This window comes from Salvelinus alpinus, chromosome 2, assembly GCF_045679555.1.
Source record: "Salvelinus alpinus chromosome 2, SLU_Salpinus.1, whole genome shotgun sequence".
NCBI classification, from domain to species: Eukaryota; Metazoa; Chordata; class Actinopteri; order Salmoniformes; family Salmonidae; genus Salvelinus; species Salvelinus alpinus.
Genome location: NC_092087.1, coordinates 117,252,952 through 117,275,279, shown reverse-complemented (window position 1 = coordinate 117,275,279; position 22,328 = coordinate 117,252,952). Strand labels below are relative to the sequence as shown.

The 22,328-nt window shown below is 46.9% G+C and overlaps 1 protein-coding gene and 1 long non-coding RNA gene across 6 annotated transcripts in view; both read right to left on the bottom strand.

Moving 5' to 3' along the window:
- The window catches only part of mief2 (mitochondrial elongation factor 2), a 37,686-nt gene extending 33,966 nt beyond the window's left edge, over positions 1 to 3,720 (bottom strand). Inside the window, exons 1-3 of one of the 5 annotated variants that reach the window (XM_071390256.1) lie at positions 3,278 to 3,426; positions 970 to 1,052; positions 542 to 702 (exon numbers count right to left, since the gene is read on the bottom strand). In XM_071390256.1, coding sequence (XP_071246357.1) covers positions 542 to 679 — 138 coding nt within the window. In that variant the 5' untranslated portion in view covers positions 680 to 702; positions 970 to 1,052; positions 3,278 to 3,426. Of the gene's footprint in view, positions 1 to 541; positions 703 to 969; positions 1,053 to 3,277 lie in introns of all 5 variants that reach the window. The other 4 variants (XM_071390254.1, XM_071390253.1, XM_071390255.1 and 1 more) reach the window with 4 other exon arrangements.
- A 3,737-nt stretch (positions 3,721 to 7,457) lies between these two features.
- LOC139568437 (uncharacterized) lies at positions 7,458 to 10,062 on the bottom strand. Its single transcript, XR_011673604.1, has 2 exons — positions 9,338 to 10,062; positions 7,458 to 9,282 (listed from the first exon to the last, which is right to left on the bottom strand). It is a non-coding gene; the product is annotated as an uncharacterized lncRNA (long non-coding RNA).
- Between the last annotated feature and the right edge of the window lie 12,266 nt (positions 10,063 to 22,328).

Genomic DNA, 22,328 nt, shown 5'->3' with positions numbered 1-22,328 from the left:
AAACCTGAACTTCCATCGTTCAGACACACACATTATAAACCTGAACTTCCATCGTTCAGACACACACATTATAAACCTGAACTTCCCTCGTTCAGACACACACATTATAAACCTGAACTTCCCTCGTTCAGACACACACATTATAAACCTGAACTTCCCTCGTTCAGACACACACATTATAAACCTGAACTTCCATCGTTCAGACACACATTATAAACCTGAACTTCCCTCGTTCAGACACACACATTATAAACCTGAACTTCCCTCGTTCAGACACACACATTATAAACCTGAACTTCCCTCGTTCAGACACACACATTATAAACCTGAACTTCCATCGTTCAGACACACACAATTTTAAAAAATCAATTGTTCAAATGCACACACATATGCGCTCTCTCTCACACACAGGCCCTGTTGGAGCGCATAAAATCCTTGATGCATTGTGGGTACATTGTGACTGACTTAATGACCTACAAAACAGTGATGAGTAATTACGATGCTAGTTGATTTTTCAGTCAGGTGAAAGTCTCTCTCTCACCCTCTTGACAGCCAACGTAGCAATGCCCAGCACCGCAGCCCCTCCCACTCCCAGGACCAATCGGGCATTAGCCAGCAGGAAGTTTATCACCACGGCGATACCCTCCTCACCTCGGCTCCTCCCCCACCGGAAGTCCATCACTTCCTGTCCCGCAGAGACACCTGATAGAAACAAGAAACAGAGAATGAGAGAGAGAGAGATGACTTTCCTTTTCTGTAGAGGGATATATGTATAAGCAGGGGAGTAACTGTCACTGGGGACAGGGAGGGACATGTCCCCCCCAGTTTTATAATTGGAATGTGATACAAAACGAGTCAACGGTGTTCTTTAGGACCATGCGGACGCCTCCGAGCGGTCGGGTAGGCTGCTTGGAGGGTTCATCCGACTGTATATGAAATATACAGTACCAGTCAAAAGTTTGGAGACACCTGCTCATTCAAGGGTTTTTCTTGATTGATGACAGCTTTGCACACTCATGGCATTCTCTCAACCAGCTTCATGAGATAGTCACCTGGAATGCATTTCAATTAACAGGTGTGCCTTGTTAAAAGTTAATTTGTGGAATTTATTTCCTTCTTAAAAGCGTTTGCCCCAATCAGTTGTGTTGTGACAAGGTAGGGGTGGTATACAGAAGATAGCCCTATTTGGTAAAAGACCAAGTCCATATTATGGCAAGAAGAGCTCAAATAAGCAATTAGAAACGACAGTCCATTGTTACTTTAAGACATGAAGGTCAGTCAATCCGGAACATTTCAAGAACTTTGAAAGAAGAGACACCAGAGATAGGTGGTGACAGGTTCAGTCTCTAGGTTAGCACCTAGACCTATCTCTGGTGTTGACTGACAGGCCTGTGTCACACTTTCCTTTCCCGGCTCTACGTGACCCGTTTTCTGTTGGTGTCATATTTTTCTCCTGCTGCACCTGGCAGACAGAAATAGCCGCAGCAGATCACTCTGACAGAAAGCAGAGTCAGATCATAGGATGTCCCCTTGGCAACCCTGGCACTAGACGGAGCCCAAGACGTCATCCCAAATGGCACCCTATTCTCTATGGGCCCTGGCCAAAAGTAGTGCACTAGAGAGGGTAAAGGGTGCTAGGGCCCTGGCCAAAAGTAGTGCACTATAGAGGGAAAAGGGTGCTAGGGCCCTGGCCAAAAGTAGTGCACTATAGAGGGAAAAGGGTGCTAGGGCCCTGGCTAAAAGTAGTGCACTATAGAGGGAAAAGGGTGCTAGGGCCCTGGCCAAAAGTAGTGCACTACAGAGGGAAAAGGGTGCTAGGGCCCTGGCCAAAAGTAGTGCACTACAGAGGGAAAAGGGTGCTAGGGCCCTGGCCAAAAGTAGTGCACTACAGAGGGAAAAGGGTGCTAGGGCCCTGGCCAAAAGTAGTGCACTACAGAGGGAAAAGGGTGCTAGGGCCCTGGCCAAAAGTAGTGCACTATAGAGGGAAAAGGGTGCTAGGGCCCTGGCCAAAAGTAGTGCACTACAGAGGGAAAAGGGTGCTAGGGCCCTAGCCAAAAGTAGTGCACTATAGAGGGAAAAGGGTGCTAGGGCCCTGGCCAAAAGTAGTGCACTACAGAGGGAAAAGGGTGCTAGGGCCCTGGCCAAAAGTAGTGCACTACAGAGGGAAAAGGGTGCTAGGGCCCTGGCCAAAAGTAGTGCACTATAGAGGGAAAAGGGTGCTAGGGCCCTGGCCAAAAGTAGTGCACTATAGAGGGAAAAGGGTGCTAGGGCCCTGGCCAAAAGTAGTGCACTATAGAGGGAAAAGGGTGCTAGGGCCCTGGCCAAAAGTAGTGCACTACAGAGGGAAAAGGGTGCTAGGGCCCTGGCCAAAAGTAGTGCACTACAGAGGGAAAAGGGTGCTAGGGCCCTGGCCAAAAGTAGTGCACTATAGAGGGAAAAGGGTGCTAGGGCCCTGGCCAAAAGTAGTGCACTATAGAGGGAAAGGGTGTCATATAGGACTCAGACCCAGTCTATTTAAAGATGAGATCAGCTCAATTTGTGCAGGTCACATTATATTCCATCTCCTGTATATTCCTGGACCTGCTCAGATATAACAACCACCAACCAACGACCAGGACCTCAATGTCCAAACTCTCTACATATGCATCTGCCATTGACCATATTGACTTATTCTCCCTGTCTCAGTATGTGCAACCTGACACATGTTGTCCAATTCCAAATTCCAGGCATCAGCTGAGAAGGGAGCTATTCATTCACCAATGTTGACCCTTTTCTAGTGCAATAACACACATAAACATAACGGGGTCGATATAGCTAACTCGCTGTAGCCATATCTATTGACAAGGTTAAGAGGACGTATGTGTGATAGCTAGCTAGTATATGTTCAGCCAGAGATAGTAGTTACAAAGCTAGTACATGTGAACCGTCTCTGGTTTCGCTCCCGTTCACCCAGTGTTTAATACCAGCTGGTCTGGCTAGGTTAGGTGGGAAGGGCGCCGTACACGGCAATGTTTGTTTTGGAACTGACTAGGTTAGCTGGTTAGCAGTAAATCAACTATTCGTAAACCGCTGTAACGTTATTGTGAAAAGACAGCGGCACTGGATCTCACGGCACATCAACCAAACGGCAACATGGGAGGTACAAAACTTTTGGTTTGCATACGAACAAGAGAAACTAGTTAGCCATGTAGCTAGCTAAGTTAGCCACATGACGTTAGCTAGCTACAGCTGTTGTTATTATTTAGCTTAGCTGTTCGGATACAACTCGGGCACTCACCAATCTACAACTGCTGCTATATTGTATTCTAACTCCAATCCATTTGTTAAAATAAATAAAAAACACCGTTATTTAGTCGACTAGTCGACCATATCTTGTCCTTTTTGATTATCTGTCACCGTGAAAGAACACACATCCAAAAGTAACATAGCTACCTAGGTCGCATCCGCCCACAGACGTTACACGCATCAACCAACCAATGGGTAGGTGCCACGTCATCGATTGACAGATTGCTATAACATATCATCTTCTTAGATTTAAAAAATAATAATAAAAAAAATATATCTAATGTTTTTAGATTATTTTTTAAATTATAACATTTTATTTAAAAAATATATATAATGTTCATAGAAGACACGTAAAATACCTGTCGAGGCGTTGTAAGATCTGGCAGCGGAAGAAATGCCCGGGCAGAGGAACACGCCCATACATTGTCCGTATGATTGACAACCAGGCGGACCAATGGCAGGAGACGTTATGTTCTGACGTTGACGTTTGGGGTCTTTGCAGCTGATTGGTGGGGAGTTGTATTTTTTTTTTGTTCTCCCCAAAAACACGCACAGGTTTATTGTGTGTAAAACATAATTTAGTCGGAACTCGGAGTTTCCCGACCTGCTAACTGGTTGTTTTATACATTTGCCGCGATCAACCAGTTAGCAAGTTGGACATTTCAGAGTTTCCTAGTATCTACTAGTACGTGAACGCGGCATTACCTTTTCAATTTGCCGAGAAAATTAATTCAACCTGGTTTTGATCATTAATTACCGTATAATCCAGCGTTTTCCTCTTCTTTTTGTTGTTGTTGTGTTTATTATGGATCCTCATTAGTTCCTGCCAAGGCAGCAGCTACTCTTCCTGGGGTTTATTATGGATCCCCATTAGTTCCTGCCAAGGCAGCAGCTACTCTTCCTGGGGTTTATTATGGATCCTCATTAGTTCCTGCCAAGGCAGCAGCTACTCTTCCTGGGGTTTATTATGGATCCTCATTAGTTCCTGCCAAGGCAGCAGCTACTCTTCCTGGGGTTTATTATGGATCCCCGTTAGTTCCTGCCAAGGCAGCAGCTACTCTTCCTGGGGTTTATTATGGATCCCCATTCATTCCTGCCAAGGCAGCAGCTACTCTTCCTGGGGTTTATTATGGATCCCCATTAGTTCCTGCCAAGGCAGCAGCTACTCTTCCTGGGGTTTATTATGGATCTCCATTAGTTCCTGCCAAGGCAGCATCTACTCTTCCTGGGGTTTATTATGGATCCCCATTAGTTCCTGCCAAGGCAGCAGCTACTCTTCCTGGGGTTTATTATGGATCCCCATTAGTTCCTGCCAAGGCAGCAGCTACTCTTCCTGGGGTTTATCATGGATCCCCATTAGTTCCTGCCAAGGCAGCAGCTACTCTTCCTGGGGTTTATTATGGATCTCCATTAGTTCCTGTCAAGGCAGCAGCTACTCTTCTTGGGGTTTATTATGGATCCCCATTAGTTCCTGTCAAGGCAGCAGCTACTCTTCCTGGGGTTTATTATGGATCCCCATTAGTTCCTGTCAAGGCAGCAGCTACTCTTCCTGGGGTTTATTATGGATCCCCATTAGTTTCTGTCAAGGCAGCAGCTACTTTTCCTGGCGTTTATTATAGATTTATAGATCCTCATTAGTTCCTGCCAAGGCAGCAGCTACTCTTCCTGGGGTTTATTATGGATCTCCATTAGTTCCTGCCAAGGCAGCAGCTACTCTTCCTGGGGTTTATTATGGATCCCCATTAGTTCCTGCCAAGGCAGCAGCTACTCTTCCTGGGGTTTATTATGGATCCCCATTAGTTCCTGCCAAGGCAGCAGCTACTCTTCCTGGGGTTTATTATGGATCCCCATTAGTTCCTGCCAAGGCAGCAGCTACTCTTCCTGGGGTTTATTATGGATCTCCATTAGTTCCTGTCAAGGCAGCAGCTACTCTTCCTGGGGTTTATTATGGATCCCCATTAGTTCCTGTCAAGGCAGCAGCTACTCTTCCTGGGGTTTATTATGGATCCCCATTAGTTCCTGTCAAGGCAGCAGCTACTCTTCCTGGGGTTTATTATGGATCCCCATTAGTTTCTGTCAAGGCAGCAGCTACTTTTCCTGGCGTTTATTATAGATTTATAGATCCTCATTAGTTCCTGCCAAGGCAGCAGCTACTCTTCCTGGGGTTTATTATGGATCTCCATTAGTTCCTGCCAAGGCAGCAGCTACTCTTCCTGGGGTTTATTATGGATCCCCATTAGTTCCTGCCAAGGCAGCAGCTACTCTTCCTGGGGTTTATTATGGATCCCCATTAGTTCCTGCCAAGGCAGCAGCTACTCTTCCTGGGGTTTATTATGGATCCCATTAGTTCCTGCCAAGGCAGCAGCTACTCTTCCTGGGGTTTATTATGGATCCCATTAGTTCCTGCCAAGCAAGCAGCTACTCTTCCTGGGGTCCAGCAAAACTAAGGCAGCTATAAAAAAATGTAAAACATTCCAATACATTTCCCAACACACTGAGTGTGTGCCCTCAGGCCACTACTCTACTACCACATATCTACAACACAAGATCCATGCGTACCTGTGTGTATTGCGCATGTGTTATCATGTGTGTGTCTCTTCACAGTCCCCGTTGTTCCATAAGGTGTATTTTGATCTGTTTTTTAATCTGATTCTACTGCTGCATTTTACAACCACTAACTCTGGTCCTGTCCACCTCTCCCAGGAGGAGTAGAACTTTACAACCACTAACTCTGGTCCTGTCCACCTCTCCCAGGAGTAGAACTTTACAACCACTAACTCTGGTCCTGTCCACCTCTCCCAGGAGGAGTAGAACTTTACAACCAATAACTCTGGTCCTGTCCACCTCTCCCAGGAGGAGTAGAACTTTACAACCACTAACTCTGGTCCTGTCCACCTCTCCCAGGAGGAGTAGAACTTTACAACCACTAACTCTGGTCCTGTCCACCTCTCCCAGGAGTAGAACTTTACAACCACTAACTCTGGTCCTGTCCACCTCTCCCAGGAGGAGTAGAACTTTACAACCACTAACTCTGGTCCTGTCCACCTCTCCCAGGAGGAGTAGAACTTTACAACCACTAACTCTGGTCCTGTCCAACTCTCCCAGGAGGAGTAGAACTTTACAACCACTAACTCTGGTCCTGTCCACCTCTCCCAGGAGTAGAACTTTACAGCCACTAACTCTGGTCCTGTCCACCTCTCCCAGGAGTAGAACTTTACAACCACTAACTCTGGTCCTGTCCACCTCTCCCAGGAGGAGTAGAACTTTACAACCACTAACTCTGGTCCTGTCCACCTCTCCCAGGAGGAGTAGAACTTTACAACCACTAACTCTGGTCCTGTCCACCTCTCCCAGGAGGAGTAGAACTTTACAACCACTAACTCTGGTCCTGTCCACCTCTCCCAGGAGGAGTAGAACTTTACAACCACTAACTCTGGTCCTGTCCACCTCTCCCAGGAGGAGTAGAACTTTACAACCACTAACTCTGGTCCTGTCCACCTCCCCCAGGAGGAGTAGAACTTTACAACCACTAACTCTGGTCCTGTCCACCTCCCCCAGGAGGAGTAGGACTTTACAACCACTAACTCTGGTCCTGTCCACCTCTCCCAGGAGGAGTAGAGCTTTACAACCACTAACTCTGGTCCTGTCCACCTCTCCCAGGAGGAGTAGAACTTTACAACCACTAACTCTGGTCCTGTCCACCTCTCCCAGGAGGAGTAGAACTTTACAACCACTAACTCTGGTCCTGTCCACCTCTCCCAGGAGGAGTAGAACTTTACAACCACTAACTCTGGTCCTGTCCACCTCCCCCAGGAGGAGTAGAACTTTACAACCACTAACTCTGGTCCTGTCCACCTCTCCCAGGAGGAGTAGAACTTTACAACCACTAACTCTGGTCCTGTCCACCTCTCCCAGGAGGAGTAGAACTTTACAACCACTAACTCTGGTCCTGTCCACCTCTCCCAGGAGGAGTAGAACTTTACAACCACTAACTCTGGTCCTGTCCACCTCTCCCAGGAGGAGTAGAACTTTACAACCACTAACTCTGGTCCTGTCCACCTCTCCCAGGAGGAGTATAACTTTACAACCACTAACTCTGGTCCTGTCCACCTCTCCCAGGAGGAGTAGAACTTTACAACCACTAACTCAGTCCAATAAGAGGAGAAACAGAGTTTAGGAAGATATTCTTTTAAAACGGAAGCATCACTTTGTGGAACAGTTCTTTTTTTACAGTTTAAACTAAAACCTAAACAGATCATTACTATTATGAATCAGTCCACAGTTCTTTATACATTAACCCTGTCAGTCGAACAGCAGGTTTACAACAGGGCTTCACTGAACAAACCCCCCACACTCACCTGCATCCCAAAGGGCTTCCTGTAGTGAACTAGGTTTGACCAGGACCCATTGGGCTACCCCTGGTCTATAATGTCTGTACAGTCCATTGTTCCTCTGTGTAACAGTCAGTAAACCAGCCAGTCAGTAAACCAGCCAGTCAGTGAACCAGCCAGTCAGTGAACCAGCCAGTCAGGGAAACAGCCAGTCAGGGAACCAGCCAGTCAGCCAGCTCTTCCTTCTGTTCATAAATGTCTTTAAACTGTACATCTTATTACAAACAATGTTACATACATGGTATCATCATCATCATCATCATCATCATCATCATCATCATCATCATGGCATCTCAACAGACACAAACTAACAGATCAGCCCCGTCCCGAACGGCCCCCTTATTCCCTATTATAGTGCACTACCAAGTCACTGTGTTTTGAGTTAATTAGGGTTTTGTTGTGTAATTTGTTAGATATTAGGGTTTTGTTGTGTAATTTGTTAGATATTAGGGTTTTGTTGTGTAATTTGTTAGATATTAGGGTTTTGTTGTGTAATTTGTTAGATATTAGGGTCTGATTAGGTGGCTGACCCTCTGGACAGTAGTAGTGCACTACCTAGTCACTGTGTTTTGAGTTAATTAGGGTTTTGTTGTGTAATTTGTTAGATATTAGGGTCTGATTAGGTGACTGACCCTCTGGACAGTACTAGAGCACTACCTAGTCACTGTGTTTTGAGTTAATTAGGGTTTTGTTGTGTAATTTGTTAGATATTAGGTTCTGATTAGGTGACTGACCCTCTGGACAGTACTAGTTGCACTACCTAGTCACTGTGTTTTGAGTTAATTAGGGTTTTGTTGTGTAATTTGTTAGATATTAGGGTCTGATTAGGTGACTGACCCTCTGGACAGTACTAGTGTACTACCTAGTCACTGTGTTTTGAGTTAATTAGGGTTTTGTTGTGTAATTTGTTAGATATTAGGGTTTTGTTGTGTAATTTGTTAGATATTAGGTTCTGATTAGGTGGCTGACCCTCTGGACAGTAGTAGTGCACTACCTAGTCACTGTGTTTTGAGTTAATTAGGGTTTTGTTGTGTAATTTGTTAGATATTAGGTTCTGATTAGGTAGCTGACCCTCTGGACAGTAGTAGTGCACTACCTAGTCACTGTGTTTTGAGTTAATTAGGGTTTTGTTGTGTAATTTGTTAGATATTAGGTTCTGATTAGGTGGCTGACCCTCTGGACAGTAGTAGTGCACTACCTAGTCACTGTGTTTTGAGTTAATTAGGGTTTTGTTGTGTAATTTGTTAGATATTAGGTTCTGATTAGGTGACTGACCCTCTGGACAGTAGTAGTGCACTACCTAGTCACTGTGTTTTGAGTTAATTAGGGTTTTGTTGTGTAATTTGTTAGATATTAGGTTCTGATTAGGTGGCTGACCCTCTGGACAGTAGTAGTGCACTACCTAGTCACTGTGTTTTGAGTTAATTAGGGTTTTGTTGTGTAATTTGTTAGATATTAGGTTCTGATTAGGTGACTGACCCTCTGGACAGTAGTAGTGCACTACCTAGTCACTGTGTTTTGAGTTAATTAGGGTTTTGTTGTGTAATTTGTTAGATATTAGGTTCTGATTAGGTGGCTGACCCTCTGGACAGTAGTAGTGCACTACCTAGTCACTGTGTTTTGAGTTAATTAGGCAGTAGTAGACAGTAGTAGTGCACTACCTAGGGAACAGGATGCCGTTTGAGCTGAAAAATAAAGAAAGGGATATAGCATAGATATATGTTTTCTAGAATATGCAGCAGAAAGTTTGACTGACGGGTCGGACCGGTGAAGAGGGGGGGAGTTGACACGGTTACCACGGTTACAGTGGGACGTAAGTGTGTGAAAAACGTTCAGGTAGAAATATGCTGTGTAGAAAACACAGCAAACACGCCTCTCTGACAGACGTAGAGTAAGGAACCGTGGTCGATTCTATCCATTACATTTCTAGCTGTATAATGAATTACGATGCTCAATTAAGTTCGGGGGGGGGGGGGGGGTTGAAAAATGTACTAAACGTGACCTCCTCTCCACCTCTCTAAACGTTTCATTAAGTCTCTGGGGAGGGGGGACGTGGTTGATAAATGTACTAAACGTGACCTCCTCTCCACCTCTCTAAACGTTTCATTAAGTCTCTGGGGAGGGGGGACGTGTTTGATAAATGTACTAAACGTGACCTCCTCTCCACCTCTCTAAACGTTTCATTAAGTCTCTGGGGAGGGGGACGTGTTTGATAAATGTACTAAACGTGACCTCCTCTCCACCTCCCTAAACGTTTCATTAAGTCTCTGGGGAGGGGGACGTGTTTGATAAATGTACTAAACGTGACCTCCTCTCCACCTCTCTAAACGTTTCATTAAGTCTCTGGGGAGGGGGACGTGTTTGATAAATGTACTAAACGTGACCTCCTCTCCACCTCTCTAAACGTTTCATTAAGTCTCTGGGGAGGGGGACGTGTTTGATAAATGTACTAAACGTGACCTCCTCTCCACCTCTCTAAACGTTTCATTAAGTCTCTGGGGAGGGGGACGTGGTTGATAAATGTACTAAACGTGACCTCCTCTCCACCTCTCTAAACGTTTCATTAAGTCTCTGGGGAGGGGGACGTGGTTGATAAATGTACTAAACGTGACCTCCTCTCCACCTCTCTAAACGTTTCATTAAGTCTCTGGGGAGGGGGACGTGGTTGATAAATGTACTAAACGTGACCTCCTCTCCACCTCTCTAAACGTTTCATTAAGTCTCTGGGGAGGGGGACGTGTTTGATAAATGTACTAAACGTGACCTCCTCTCCACCTCCCTAAACGTTTCATTAAGTCTCTGGGGAGGGGGACGTGTTTGATAAATGTACTAAACGTGACCTCCTCTCCACCTCTCTAAACGTTTCATTAAGTCTCTGGGGAGGGGGACGTGTTTGATAAATGTACTAAACGTGACCTCCTCTCCACCTCTCTAAACGTTTCATTAAGTCTCTGGGGAGGGGGACGTGGTTGATAAATGTACTAAACGTGACCTCCTCTCCACCTCTCTAAACGTTTCATTAAGTCTCTGGGGAGGGGGACGTGGTTGATAAATGTACTAAACGTGACCTCCTCTCCACCTCTCTAAACGTTTCATTAAGTCTCTGGGGAGGGGGACGTGGTTGATAAATGTACTAAACGTGACCTCCTCTCCACCTCTCTAAACGTTTCATTAAGTCTCTGGGGAGGGGGACGTGGTTGATAAATGTACTAAACGTGACCTCCTCTCCACCTCTCTAAACGTTTCATTAAGTCTCTGGGGAGGGGGGGACGTGTTTGATAAATGTACTAAACGTGACCTCCTCTCCACCTCTCTAAACGTTTCATTAAGTCTCTGGGGAGGGGGACGTGGTTGATAAATGTACTAAACGTGACCTCCTCTCCACCTCTCTAAACGTTTCATTAAGTCTCTGGGGAGGGGGACGTGTTTGATAAATGTACTAAACGTGACCTCCTCTCCACCTCTCTAAACGTTTCATTAAGTCTCTGGGGAGGGGGACGTGTTTGATAAATGTACTAAACGTGACCTCCTCTCCACCTCTCTAAACGTTTCATTAAGTCTCTGGGGAGGGGGACGTGTTTGATAAATGTACTAAACGTGACCTCCTCTCCACCTCTCTAAACGTTTCATTAAGTCTCTGGGGAGGGGGACGTGGTTGATAAATGTACTAAACGTGACCTCCTCTCCACCTCTCTAAACGTTTCATTAAGTCTCTGGGGAGGGGGACGTGTTTGATAAATGTACTAAACGTGACCTCCTCTCCACCTCTCTAAACGTTTCATTAAGTCTCTGGGGAGGGGGACGTGGTTGATAAATGTACTAAACGTGACCTCCTCTCCACCTCTCTAAACGTTTCATTAAGTCTCTGGGGAGGGGGACGTGTTTGATAAATGTACTAAACGTGACCTCCTCTCCACCTCACTAAACGTTTCATTAAGTCTCTGGGGGAGGGGGACGTGTTTGATAAATGTACTAAACGTGACCTCCTCTCCACCTCTCTAAACGTTTCATTAAGTCTCTGGGGAGGGGGACGTGTTTGATAAATGTACTAAACGTGACCTCCTCTCCACCTCCCTAAACGTTTCATTAAGTCTCTGGGGAGGGGGACGTGGTTGATAAATGTACTAAACGTGACCTCCTCTCCATCTCCACCTCTCTAAACGTTTCATTAAGTCTCTGGGGAGGGGGGACGTGGTTGATAAATGTACTAAACGTGACCTCCTCTCCACCTCTCTAAACGTTTCATTAAGTCTCTGGGGAGGGGGACGTGGTTGATAAATGTACTAAACGTGACCTCCTCTCCACCTCTCTAAACGTTTCATTAAGTCTCTGGGGAGGGGGGGACGTGTTTGATAAATGTACTAAACGTGACCTCCTCTCCACCTCTCTAAACGTTTCATTAAGTCTCTGGGGAGGGGGACGTGGTTGATAAATGTACTAAACGTGACCTCCTCTCCACCTCTCTAAACGTTTCATTAAGTCTCTGGGGGAGGGGGGACGTGGTTGATAAATGTACTAAACGTGACCTCCTCTCCACCTCTCTAAACGTTTCATTAAGTCTCTGGGGAGGGGGACGTGGTTGATAAATGTACCAAACGTGACCTCCTCTCCACCTCCCTAAACGTTTCATTAAGTCTCTGGGGAGGGGGACGTGGTTGATAAATGTACTAAACGTGACCTCCTCTCCACCTCTCTAAACGTTTCATTAAGTCTCTGGGGGAGGGGGGACGTGGTTGATAAATGTACTAAACGTGACCTCCTCTCCACCTCTCTAAACGTTTCATTAAGTCTCTAGGGAGGTGGGACGTGGTTGATAAATGTACTAAACGTGACCTCCTCTCCACCTCTCTAAACGTTTCATTAAGTCTCTGGGGAGGGGGACGTGTTTGATAAATGTACTAAACGTGACCTCCTCTCCACCTCTCTAAACGTTTCATTAAGTCTCTGGGGAGGGGGACGTGTTTGATAAATGTACTAAACGTGACCTCCTCTCCAACTCTCTAAACGTTTCATTAAGTCTCTGGGGAGGGGGACGTGGTTGATAAATGTACTAAACGTGACCTCCTCTCCACCTCTCTAAACGTTTCATTAAGTCTCTGGGGAGGGGGACGTGTTTGATAAATGTACTAACGTGACCTCCTCTCCACCTCTCTAAACGTTTCATTAAGTCTCTGGGGAGGGGGGACGTGGTTGATAAATGTACTAAACGTGACCTCCTCTCCACCTCTCTAAACGTTTCATTAAGTCTCTGGGGAGGGGGACGTGTTTGATAAATGTACTAAACGTGACCTCCTCTCCACCTCTCTAAACGTTTCATTAAGTCTCTGGGGAGGGGGACGTGTTTGATAAATGTACTAAACGTGACCTCCTCTCCACCTCTCTAAACGTTTCATTAAGTCTCTGGGGAGGGGGGACGTGGTTGATAAATGTACTAAACGTGACCTCCTCTCCACCTCCCTAAACGTTTCATTAAGTCTCTGGGGAGGGGGACGTGGTTGATAAATGTACTAAACGTGACCTCCTCTCCACCTCTCTAAACGTTTCATTAAGTCTCTGGGGAGGGGGGACGTGGTTGATAAATGTACTAAACGTGACCTCCTCTCCACCTCTCTAAACGTTTCATTAAGTCTCTGGGGAGGGGGGGACGTGTTTGATAAATGTACTAAACGTGACCTCCTCTCCACCTCTCTAAACGTTTCATTAAGTCTCTGGGGAGGGGGACGTGGTTGATAAATGTACTAAACGTGACCTCCTCTCCACCTCTCTAAACGTTTCATTAAGTCTCTGGGGGAGGGGGGACGTGGTTGATAAATGTACTAAACGTGACCTCCTCTCCACCTCTCTAAACGTTTCATTAAGTCTCTGGGGAGGGGGACGTGGTTGATAAATGTACTAAACGTGACCTCCTCTCCACCTCTCTAAACGTTTCATTAAGTCTCTGGGGAGGGGGGACGTGGTTGATAAATGTACTAAACGTGACCTCCTCTCCACCTCTCTAAACGTTTCATTAAGTCTCTGGGGGAGGGGGGACGTGGTTGATAAATGTACTAAACGTGACCTCCTCTCCACCTCTCTAAACGTTTCATTAAGTCTCTGGGGAGGGGGGACGTGGTTGATAAATGTACTAAACGTGACCTCCTCTCCACCTCTCTAAACGTTTCATTAAGTCTCTGGGGGAGGGGGGACGTGGTTGATAAATGTACTAAACGTGACCTCCTCTCCACCTCTCTAAACGTTTCATTAAGTCTCTGGGGAGGGGGACGTGGTTGATAAATGTACTAAACGTGACCTCCTCTCCACCTCTCTAAACGTTTCATTAAGTCTCTGGGGAGGGGGACGTGTTTGATAAATGTACTAAACGTGACCTCCTCTCCAACTCTCTAAACGTTTCATTAAGTCTCTGGGGAGGGGGACGTGGTTGATAAATGTACTAAACGTGACCTCCTCTCCACCTCTCTAAACGTTTCATTAAGTCTCTGGGGAGGGGGACGTGTTTGATAAATGTACTAACGTGACCTCCTCTCCACCTCTCTAAACGTTTCATTAAGTCTCTGGGGAGGGGGGACGTGGTTGATAAATGTACTAAACGTGACCTCCTCTCCACCTCTCTAAACGTTTCATTAAGTCTCTGGGGAGGGGGACGTGTTTGATAAATGTACTAAACGTGACCTCCTCTCCACCTCTCTAAACGTTTCATTAAGTCTCTGGGGAGGGGGACGTGTTTGATAAATGTACTAAACGTGACCTCCTCTCCAACTCTCTAAACGTTTCATTAAGTCTCTGGGGAGGGGGACGTGGTTGATAAATGTACTAAACGTGACCTCCTCTCCACCTCTCTAAACGTTTCATTAAGTCTCTGGGGAGGGGGACGTGTTTGATAAATGTACTAACGTGACCTCCTCTCCATCTCTCTAAACGTTTCATTAAGTCTCTGGGGAGGGGGGACGTGGTTGATAAATGTACTAAACGTGACCTCCTCTCCACCTCTCTAAACGTTTCATTAAGTCTCTGGGGAGGGGGACGTGTTTGATAAATGTACTAAACGTGACCTCCTCTCCATCTCTCTAAACGTTTCATTAAGTCTCTGGGGAGGGGGACGTGTTTGATAAATGTACTAAACGTGACCTCCTCTCCACCTCTCTAAACGTTTCATTAAGTCTCTGGGGAGGGGGACGTGTTTGATAAATGTACTAAACGTGACCTCCTCTCCACCTCTCTAAACGTTTCATTAAGTCTCTGGGGAGGGGGACGTGTTTGATAAATGTACTAACGTGACCTCCTCTCCACCTCTCTAAACGTTTCATTAAGTCTCTGGGGAGGGGGGACGTGGTTGATAAATGTACTAAACGTGACCTCCTCTCCACCTCTCTAAACGTTTCATTAAGTCTCTGGGGAGGGGGACGTGTTTGATAAATGTACTAAACGTGACCTCCTCTCCACCTCTCTAAATGTTTCATTAAGTCTCTGGGGAGGGGGACGTGTTTGATAAATGTACTAAACGTGACCTCCTCTCCACCTCTCTAAACGTTTCATTAAGTCTCTGGGGAGGGGGACGTGTTTGATAAATGTACTAAACGTGACCTCCTCTCCACCTCTCTAAACGTTTCATTAAGTCTCTGGGGAGGGGGACGTGGTTGATAAATGTACTAAACGTGACCTCCTCTCCACCTCTCTAAACGTTTCATTAAGTCTCTGGGGAGGGGGACGTGGTTGATAAATGTACTAAACGTGACCTCCTCTCCACCTCTCTAAACGTTTCATTAAGTCTCTGGGGAGGGGGGGACGTGTTTGATAAATGTACTAAACGTGACCTCCTCTCCACCTCTCTAAACGTTTCATTAAGTCTCTGGGGAGGGGGACGTGTTTGATAAATGTACTAAACGTGACCTCCTCTCCACCTCTCTAAACGTTTCATTAAGTCTCTGGGGAGGGGGACGTGTTTGATAAATGTACTAAACGTGACCTCCTCTCCACCTCTCTAAACGTTTCATTAAGTCTCTGGGGAGGGGGACGTGTTTGATAAATGTACTAAACGTGACCTCCTCTCCACCTCTCTAAACGTTTCATTAAGTCTCTGGGGAGGGGGGGACGTGGTTGATAAATGTACTAAACGTGACCTCCTCTCCACCTCTCTAAACGTTTCATTAAGTCTCTGGGGAGGGGGGGACGTGTTTGATAAATGTACTAAACGTGACCTCCTCTCCACCTCTCTAAACGTTTCATTAAGTCTCTGGGGAGGGGGACGTGTTTGATAAATGTACTAAACGTGACCTCCTCTCCACCTCTCTAAACGTTTCATTAAGTCTCTGGGGAGGGGGACGTGTTTGATAAATGTACTAACGTGACCTCCTCTCCACCTCTCTAAACGTTTCATTAAGTCTCTGGGGAGGGGGGACGTGGTTGATAAATGTACTAAACGTGACCTCCTCTCCACCTCTCTAAACGTTTCATTAAGTCTCTGGGGAGGGGGACGTGTTTGATAAATGTACTAAACGTGACCTCCTCTCCACCTCTCTAAACGTTTCATTAAGTCTCTGGGGAGGGGGACGTGTTTGATAAATGTACTAAACGTGACCTCCTCTCCACCTCTCTAAACGTTTCATTAAGTCTCTGGGGAGGGGGACGTGTTTGATAAATGTACTAAACGTGACCTCCTCTCCACCTCTCTAAACGTTTCATTAAGTCTCTGGGGAGGGGGACGTGGTTGATAAATGTACTAAACGTGACCTCCTCTCCACCTCTCTAAACGTTTCATTAAGTCTCTGGGGAGGGGGACGTGGTTGATAAATGTACTAAACGTGACCTCCTCTCCACCTCTCTAAACGTTTCATTAAGTCTCTGGGGAGGGGGGGACGTGTTTGATAAATGTACTAAACGTGACCTCCTCTCCACCTCTCTAAACGTTTCATTAAGTCTCTGGGGAGGGGGACGTGTTTGATAAATGTACTAAACGTGACCTCCTCTCCACCTCTCTAAACGTTTCATTAAGTCTCTGGGGAGGGGGACGTGTTTGATAAATGTACTAAACGTGACCTCCTCTCCACCTCTCTAAACGTTTCATTAAGTCTCTGGGGAGGGGGACGTGTTTGATAAATGTACTAAACGTGACCTCCTCTCCACCTCTCTAAACGTTTCATTAAGTCTCTGGGGAGGGGGGGACGTGGTTGATAAATGTACTAAACGTGACCTCCTCTCCACCTCTCTAAACGTTTCATTAAGTCTCTGGGGAGGGGGGGACGTGTTTGATAAATGTACTAAACGTGACCTCCTCTCCACCTCTCTAAACGTTTCATTAAGTCTCTGGGGAGGGGGACGTGGTTGATAAATGTACTAAACGTGACCTCCTCTCCACCTCTCTAAACGTTTCATTAAGTCTCTGGGGGAGGGGGGACGTGGTTGATAAATGTACTAAACGTGACCTCCTCTCCACCTCTCTAAACGTTTCATTAAGTCTCTGGGGAGGGGGACGTGGTTGATAAATGTACTAAACGTGACCTCCTCTCCACCTCCCTAAACGTTTCATTAAGTCTCTGGGGAGGGGGACGTGGTTGATAAATGTACTAAACGTGACCTCCTCTCCACCTCTCTAAACGTTTCATTAAGTCTCTGGGGAGGGGGGACGTGGTTGATAAATGTACTAAACGTGACCTCCTCTCCACCTCTCTAAACGTTTCATTAAGTCTCTGGGGAGGGGGGGACGTGTTTGATAAATGTACTAAACGTGACCTCCTCTCCACCTCTCTAAACGTTTCATTAAGTCTCTGGGGAGGGGGACGTGGTTGATAAATGTACTAAACGTGACCTCCTCTCCACCTCTCTAAACGTTTCATTAAGTCTCTGGGGGAGGGGGGACGTGGTTGATAAATGTACTAAACGTGACCTCCTCTCCACCTCTCTAAACGTTTCATTAAGTCTCTGGGGAGGGGGACGTGGTTGATAAATGTACTAAACGTGACCTCCTCTCCACCTCTCTAAACGTTTCATTAAGTCTCTGGGGAGGGGGGACGTGGTTGATAAATGTACTAAACGTGACCTCCTCTCCACCTCTCTAAACGTTTCATTAAGTCTCTGGGGGAGGGGGGACGTGGTTGATAAATGTACTAAACGTGACCTCCTCTCCACCTCTCTAAACGTTTCATTAAGTCTCTAGGGAGGTGGGACGTGGTTGATAAATGTACTAAACGTGACCTCCTCTCCACCTCTCTAAACGTTTCATTAAGTCTCTGGGGAGGGGGACGTGTTTGATAAATGTACTAAACGTGACCTCCTCTCCACCTCTCTAAACGTTTCATTAAGTCTCTGGGGAGGGGGACGTGTTTGATAAATGTACTAAACGTGACCTCCTCTCCAACTCTCTAAACGTTTCATTAAGTCTCTGGGGAGGGGGACGTGGTTGATAAATGTACTAAACGTGACCTCCTCTCCACCTCTCTAAACGTTTCATTAAGTCTCTGGGGAGGGGGACGTGTTTGATAAATGTACTAACGTGACCTCCTCTCCACCTCTCTAAACGTTTCATTAAGTCTCTGGGGAGGGGGGACGTGGTTGATAAATGTACTAAACGTGACCTCCTCTCCACCTCTCTAAACGTTTCATTAAGTCTCTGGGGAGGGGGGGACGTGTTTGATAAATGTACTAAACGTGACCTCCTCTCCACCTCTCTAAACGTTTCATTAAGTCTCTGGGGAGGGGGACGTGGTTGATAAATGTACTAAACGTGACCTCCTCTCCACCTCTCTAAACGTTTCATTAAGTCTCTGGGGGAGGGGGGACGTGGTTGATAAATGTACTAAACGTGACCTCCTCTCCACCTCTCTAAACGTTTCATTAAGTCTCTGGGGAGGGGGACGTGGTTGATAAATGTACTAAACGTGACCTCCTCTCCACCTCTCTAAACGTTTCATTAAGTCTCTGGGGAGGGGGGACGTGGTTGATAAATGTACTAAACGTGACCTCCTCTCCACCTCTCTAAACGTTTCATTAAGTCTCTGGGGGAGGGGGGACGTGGTTGATAAATGTACTAAACGTGACCTCCTCTCCACCTCTCTAAACGTTTCATTAAGTCTCTGGGGAGGGGGGACGTGGTTGATAAATGTACTAAACGTGACCTCCTCTCCACCTCTCTAAACGTTTCATTAAGTCTCTGGGGGAGGGGGGACGTGGTTGATAAATGTACTAAACGTGACCTCCTCTCCACCTCTCTAAACGTTTCATTAAGTCTCTGGGGAGGGGGACGTGGTTGATAAATGTACTAAACGTGACCTCCTCTCCACCTCTCTAAACGTTTCATTAAGTCTCTGGGGAGGGGGACGTGTTTGATAAATGTACTAAACGTGACCTCCTCTCCAACTCTCTAAACGTTTCATTAAGTCTCTGGGGAGGGGGACGTGGTTGATAAATGTACTAAACGTGACCTCCTCTCCACCTCTCTAAACGTTTCATTAAGTCTCTGGGGAGGGGGACGTGTTTGATAAATGTACTAACGTGACCTCCTCTCCACCTCTCTAAACGTTTCATTAAGTCTCTGGGGAGGGGGGACGTGGTTGATAAATGTACTAAACGTGACCTCCTCTCCACCTCTCTAAACGTTTCATTAAGTCTCTGGGGAGGGGGACGTGTTTGATAAATGTACTAAACGTGACCTCCTCTCCACCTCTCTAAACGTTTCATTAAGTCTCTGGGGAGGGGGACGTGTTTGATAAATGTACTAAACGTGACCTCCTCTCCAACTCTCTAAACGTTTCATTAAGTCTCTGGGGAGGGGGACGTGGTTGATAAATGTACTAAACGTGACCTCCTCTCCACCTCTCTAAACGTTTCATTAAGTCTCTGGGGAGGGGGACGTGTTTGATAAATGTACTAACGTGACCTCCTCTCCATCTCTCTAAACGTTTCATTAAGTCTCTGGGGAGGGGGGACGTGGTTGATAAATGTACTAAACGTGACCTCCTCTCCACCTCTCTAAACGTTTCATTAAGTCTCTGGGGAGGGGGACGTGTTTGATAAATGTACTAAACGTGACCTCCTCTCCACCTCTCTAAACGTTTCATTAAGTCTCTGGGGAGGGGGACGTGTTTGATAAATGTACTAAACGTGACCTCCTCTCCACCTCTCTAAACGTTTCATTAAGTCTCTGGGGAGGGGGACGTGTTTGATAAATGTACTAAACGTGACCTCCTCTCCACCTCTCTAAACGTTTCATTAAGTCTCTGGGGAGGGGGACGTGTTTGATAAATGTACTAACGTGACCTCCTCTCCACCTCTCTAAACGTTTCATTAAGTCTCTGGGGAGGGGGGACGTGGTTGATAAATGTACTAAACGTGACCTCCTCTCCACCTCTCTAAACGTTTCATTAAGTCTCTGGGGAGGGGGACGTGTTTGATAAATGTACTAAACGTGACCTCCTCTCCACCTCTCTAAACGTTTCATTAAGTCTCTGGGGAGGGGGACGTGTTTGATAAATTTACTAAACGTGACCTCCTCTCCACCTCTCTAAACGTTTCATTAAGTCTCTGGGGAGGGGGACGTGTTTGATAAATGTACTAAACGTGACCTCCTCTCCACCTCTCTAAACGTTTCATTAAGTCTCTGGGGAGGGGGACGTGGTTGATAAATGTACTAAACGTGACCTCCTCTCCACCTCTCTAAACGTTTCATTAAGTCTCTGGGGAGGGGGACGTGGTTGATAAATGTACTAAACGTGACCTCCTCTCCACCTCTCTAAACGTTTCATTAAGTCTCTGGGGAGGGGGGGACGTGTTTGATAAATGTACTAAACGTGACCTCCTCTCCACCTCTCTAAACGTTTCATTAAGTCTCTGGGGAGGGGGACGTGTTTGATAAATGTACTAAACGTGACCTCCTCTCCACCTCTCTAAACGTTTCATTAAGTCTCTGGGGAGGGGGACGTGTTTGATAAATGTACTAAACGTGACCTCCTCTCCACCTCTCTAAACGTTTCATTAAGTCTCTGGGGAGGGGGACGTGTTTGATAAATGTACTAAACGTGACCTCCTCTCCACCTCTCTAAACGTTTCATTAAGTCTCTGGGGAGGGGGGGACGTGGTTGATAAATGTACTAAACGTGACCTCCTCTCCACCTCTCTAAACGTTTCATTAAGTCTCTGGGGAGGGGGGGACGTGTTTGATAAATGTACTAAACGTGACCTCCTCTCCACCTCTCTAAACGTTTCATTAAGTCTCTGGGGAGGGGGACGTGTTTGATAAATGTACTAAACGTGACCTCCTCTCCACCTCTCTAAACGTTTCATTAAGTCTCTGGGGAGGGGGACGTGTTTGATAAATGTACTAAACGTGACCTCCTCTCCACCTCTCTAAACGTTTCATTAAGTCTCTGGGGAGGGGGACGTGTTTGATAAATGTACTAAACGTGACCTCCTCTCCACCTCTCTAAACGTTTCATTAAGTCTCTGGGGAGGGGGACGTGTTTGATAAATGTACTAAACGTGACCTCCTCTCCACCTCCCTAAACGTTTCATTAAGTCTCTGGGGAGGGGGACGTGTTTGATAAATGTACTAAACGTGACCTCCTCTCCACCTCCCTAAACGTTTCATTAAGTCTCTGGGGAGGGGGGACGTGGTTGATAAATGTACTAAACGTGACCTCCTCTCCACCTCTCTAAACGTTTCATTAAGTCTCTGGGGAGGGGGACGTGTTTGATAAATGTACTAAACGTGACCTCCTCTCCACCTCCCTAAACGTTTCATTAAGTCTCTGGGGAGGGGGACGTGTTTGATAAATGTACTAAACGTGACCTCCTCTCCACCTCTCTAAACGTTTCATTAAGTCTCTGGGGAGGGGGACGTGTTTGATAAATGTACTAAACGTGACCTCCTCTCCACCTCTCTAAACGTTTCATTAAGTCTCTGGGGAGGGGGACGTGTTTGATAAATGTACTAAACGTGACCTCCTCTCCACCTCTCTAAACGTCTCTGGGGCCAAATCAGCACCTGAGAATTTGGTGATTTGTCTAAATGATCAGCGGAAAATAAAAGCTCTTCGTTAGTTGGTCGCGAATCCAACAGTCTGTGGACAGACACCTACTACCATTTAAGTTACGTGCATCTGTCCACAACAGAACGAGCCCCCCCCCCCCCCCTCCCTTACCCCCGCCCCCGTCCGTCCGCCAAACTAACAATAAAACATAAACCAACAGAAATAAAAACACATGACAATCATCCGAACGGGAAAAGACACCGGGGGGGGGGGACCGGGGACACCGGGGGGGGGGGGGACCGGGGACACCGGGGGGGGGGGACCGGGGACACCGGGGGGGGACCGGGGACCGGGGGACCGGGGGGGGGGGGGGACCGGGGACACCGGGGGGGGGGACCGGGGACACCGGGGGGGACAACGGGGGGGACACCGGGGGGACCGGGGGGGGGGGGGGACCGGGGACACCGGGGACGGGCTTAGAGAAACCCGAGGAAGGCTCTGGTCCAGGGCGTTTCTACTGTAGGTGCCCCGCCCCTACCCCCCACCCCGCCCTACCCCCTCAGGGTACATGGATACAGGCGGTTAGTAGAGGAACGCCCAGGCACTAACGCTCTGGATCAGAGCGATGGAAAACACTGATCCAGGAACAGAAGGAAGGCTCTGGTCCAGGGCGTCCCCCCCCCCCCCTCAGGGT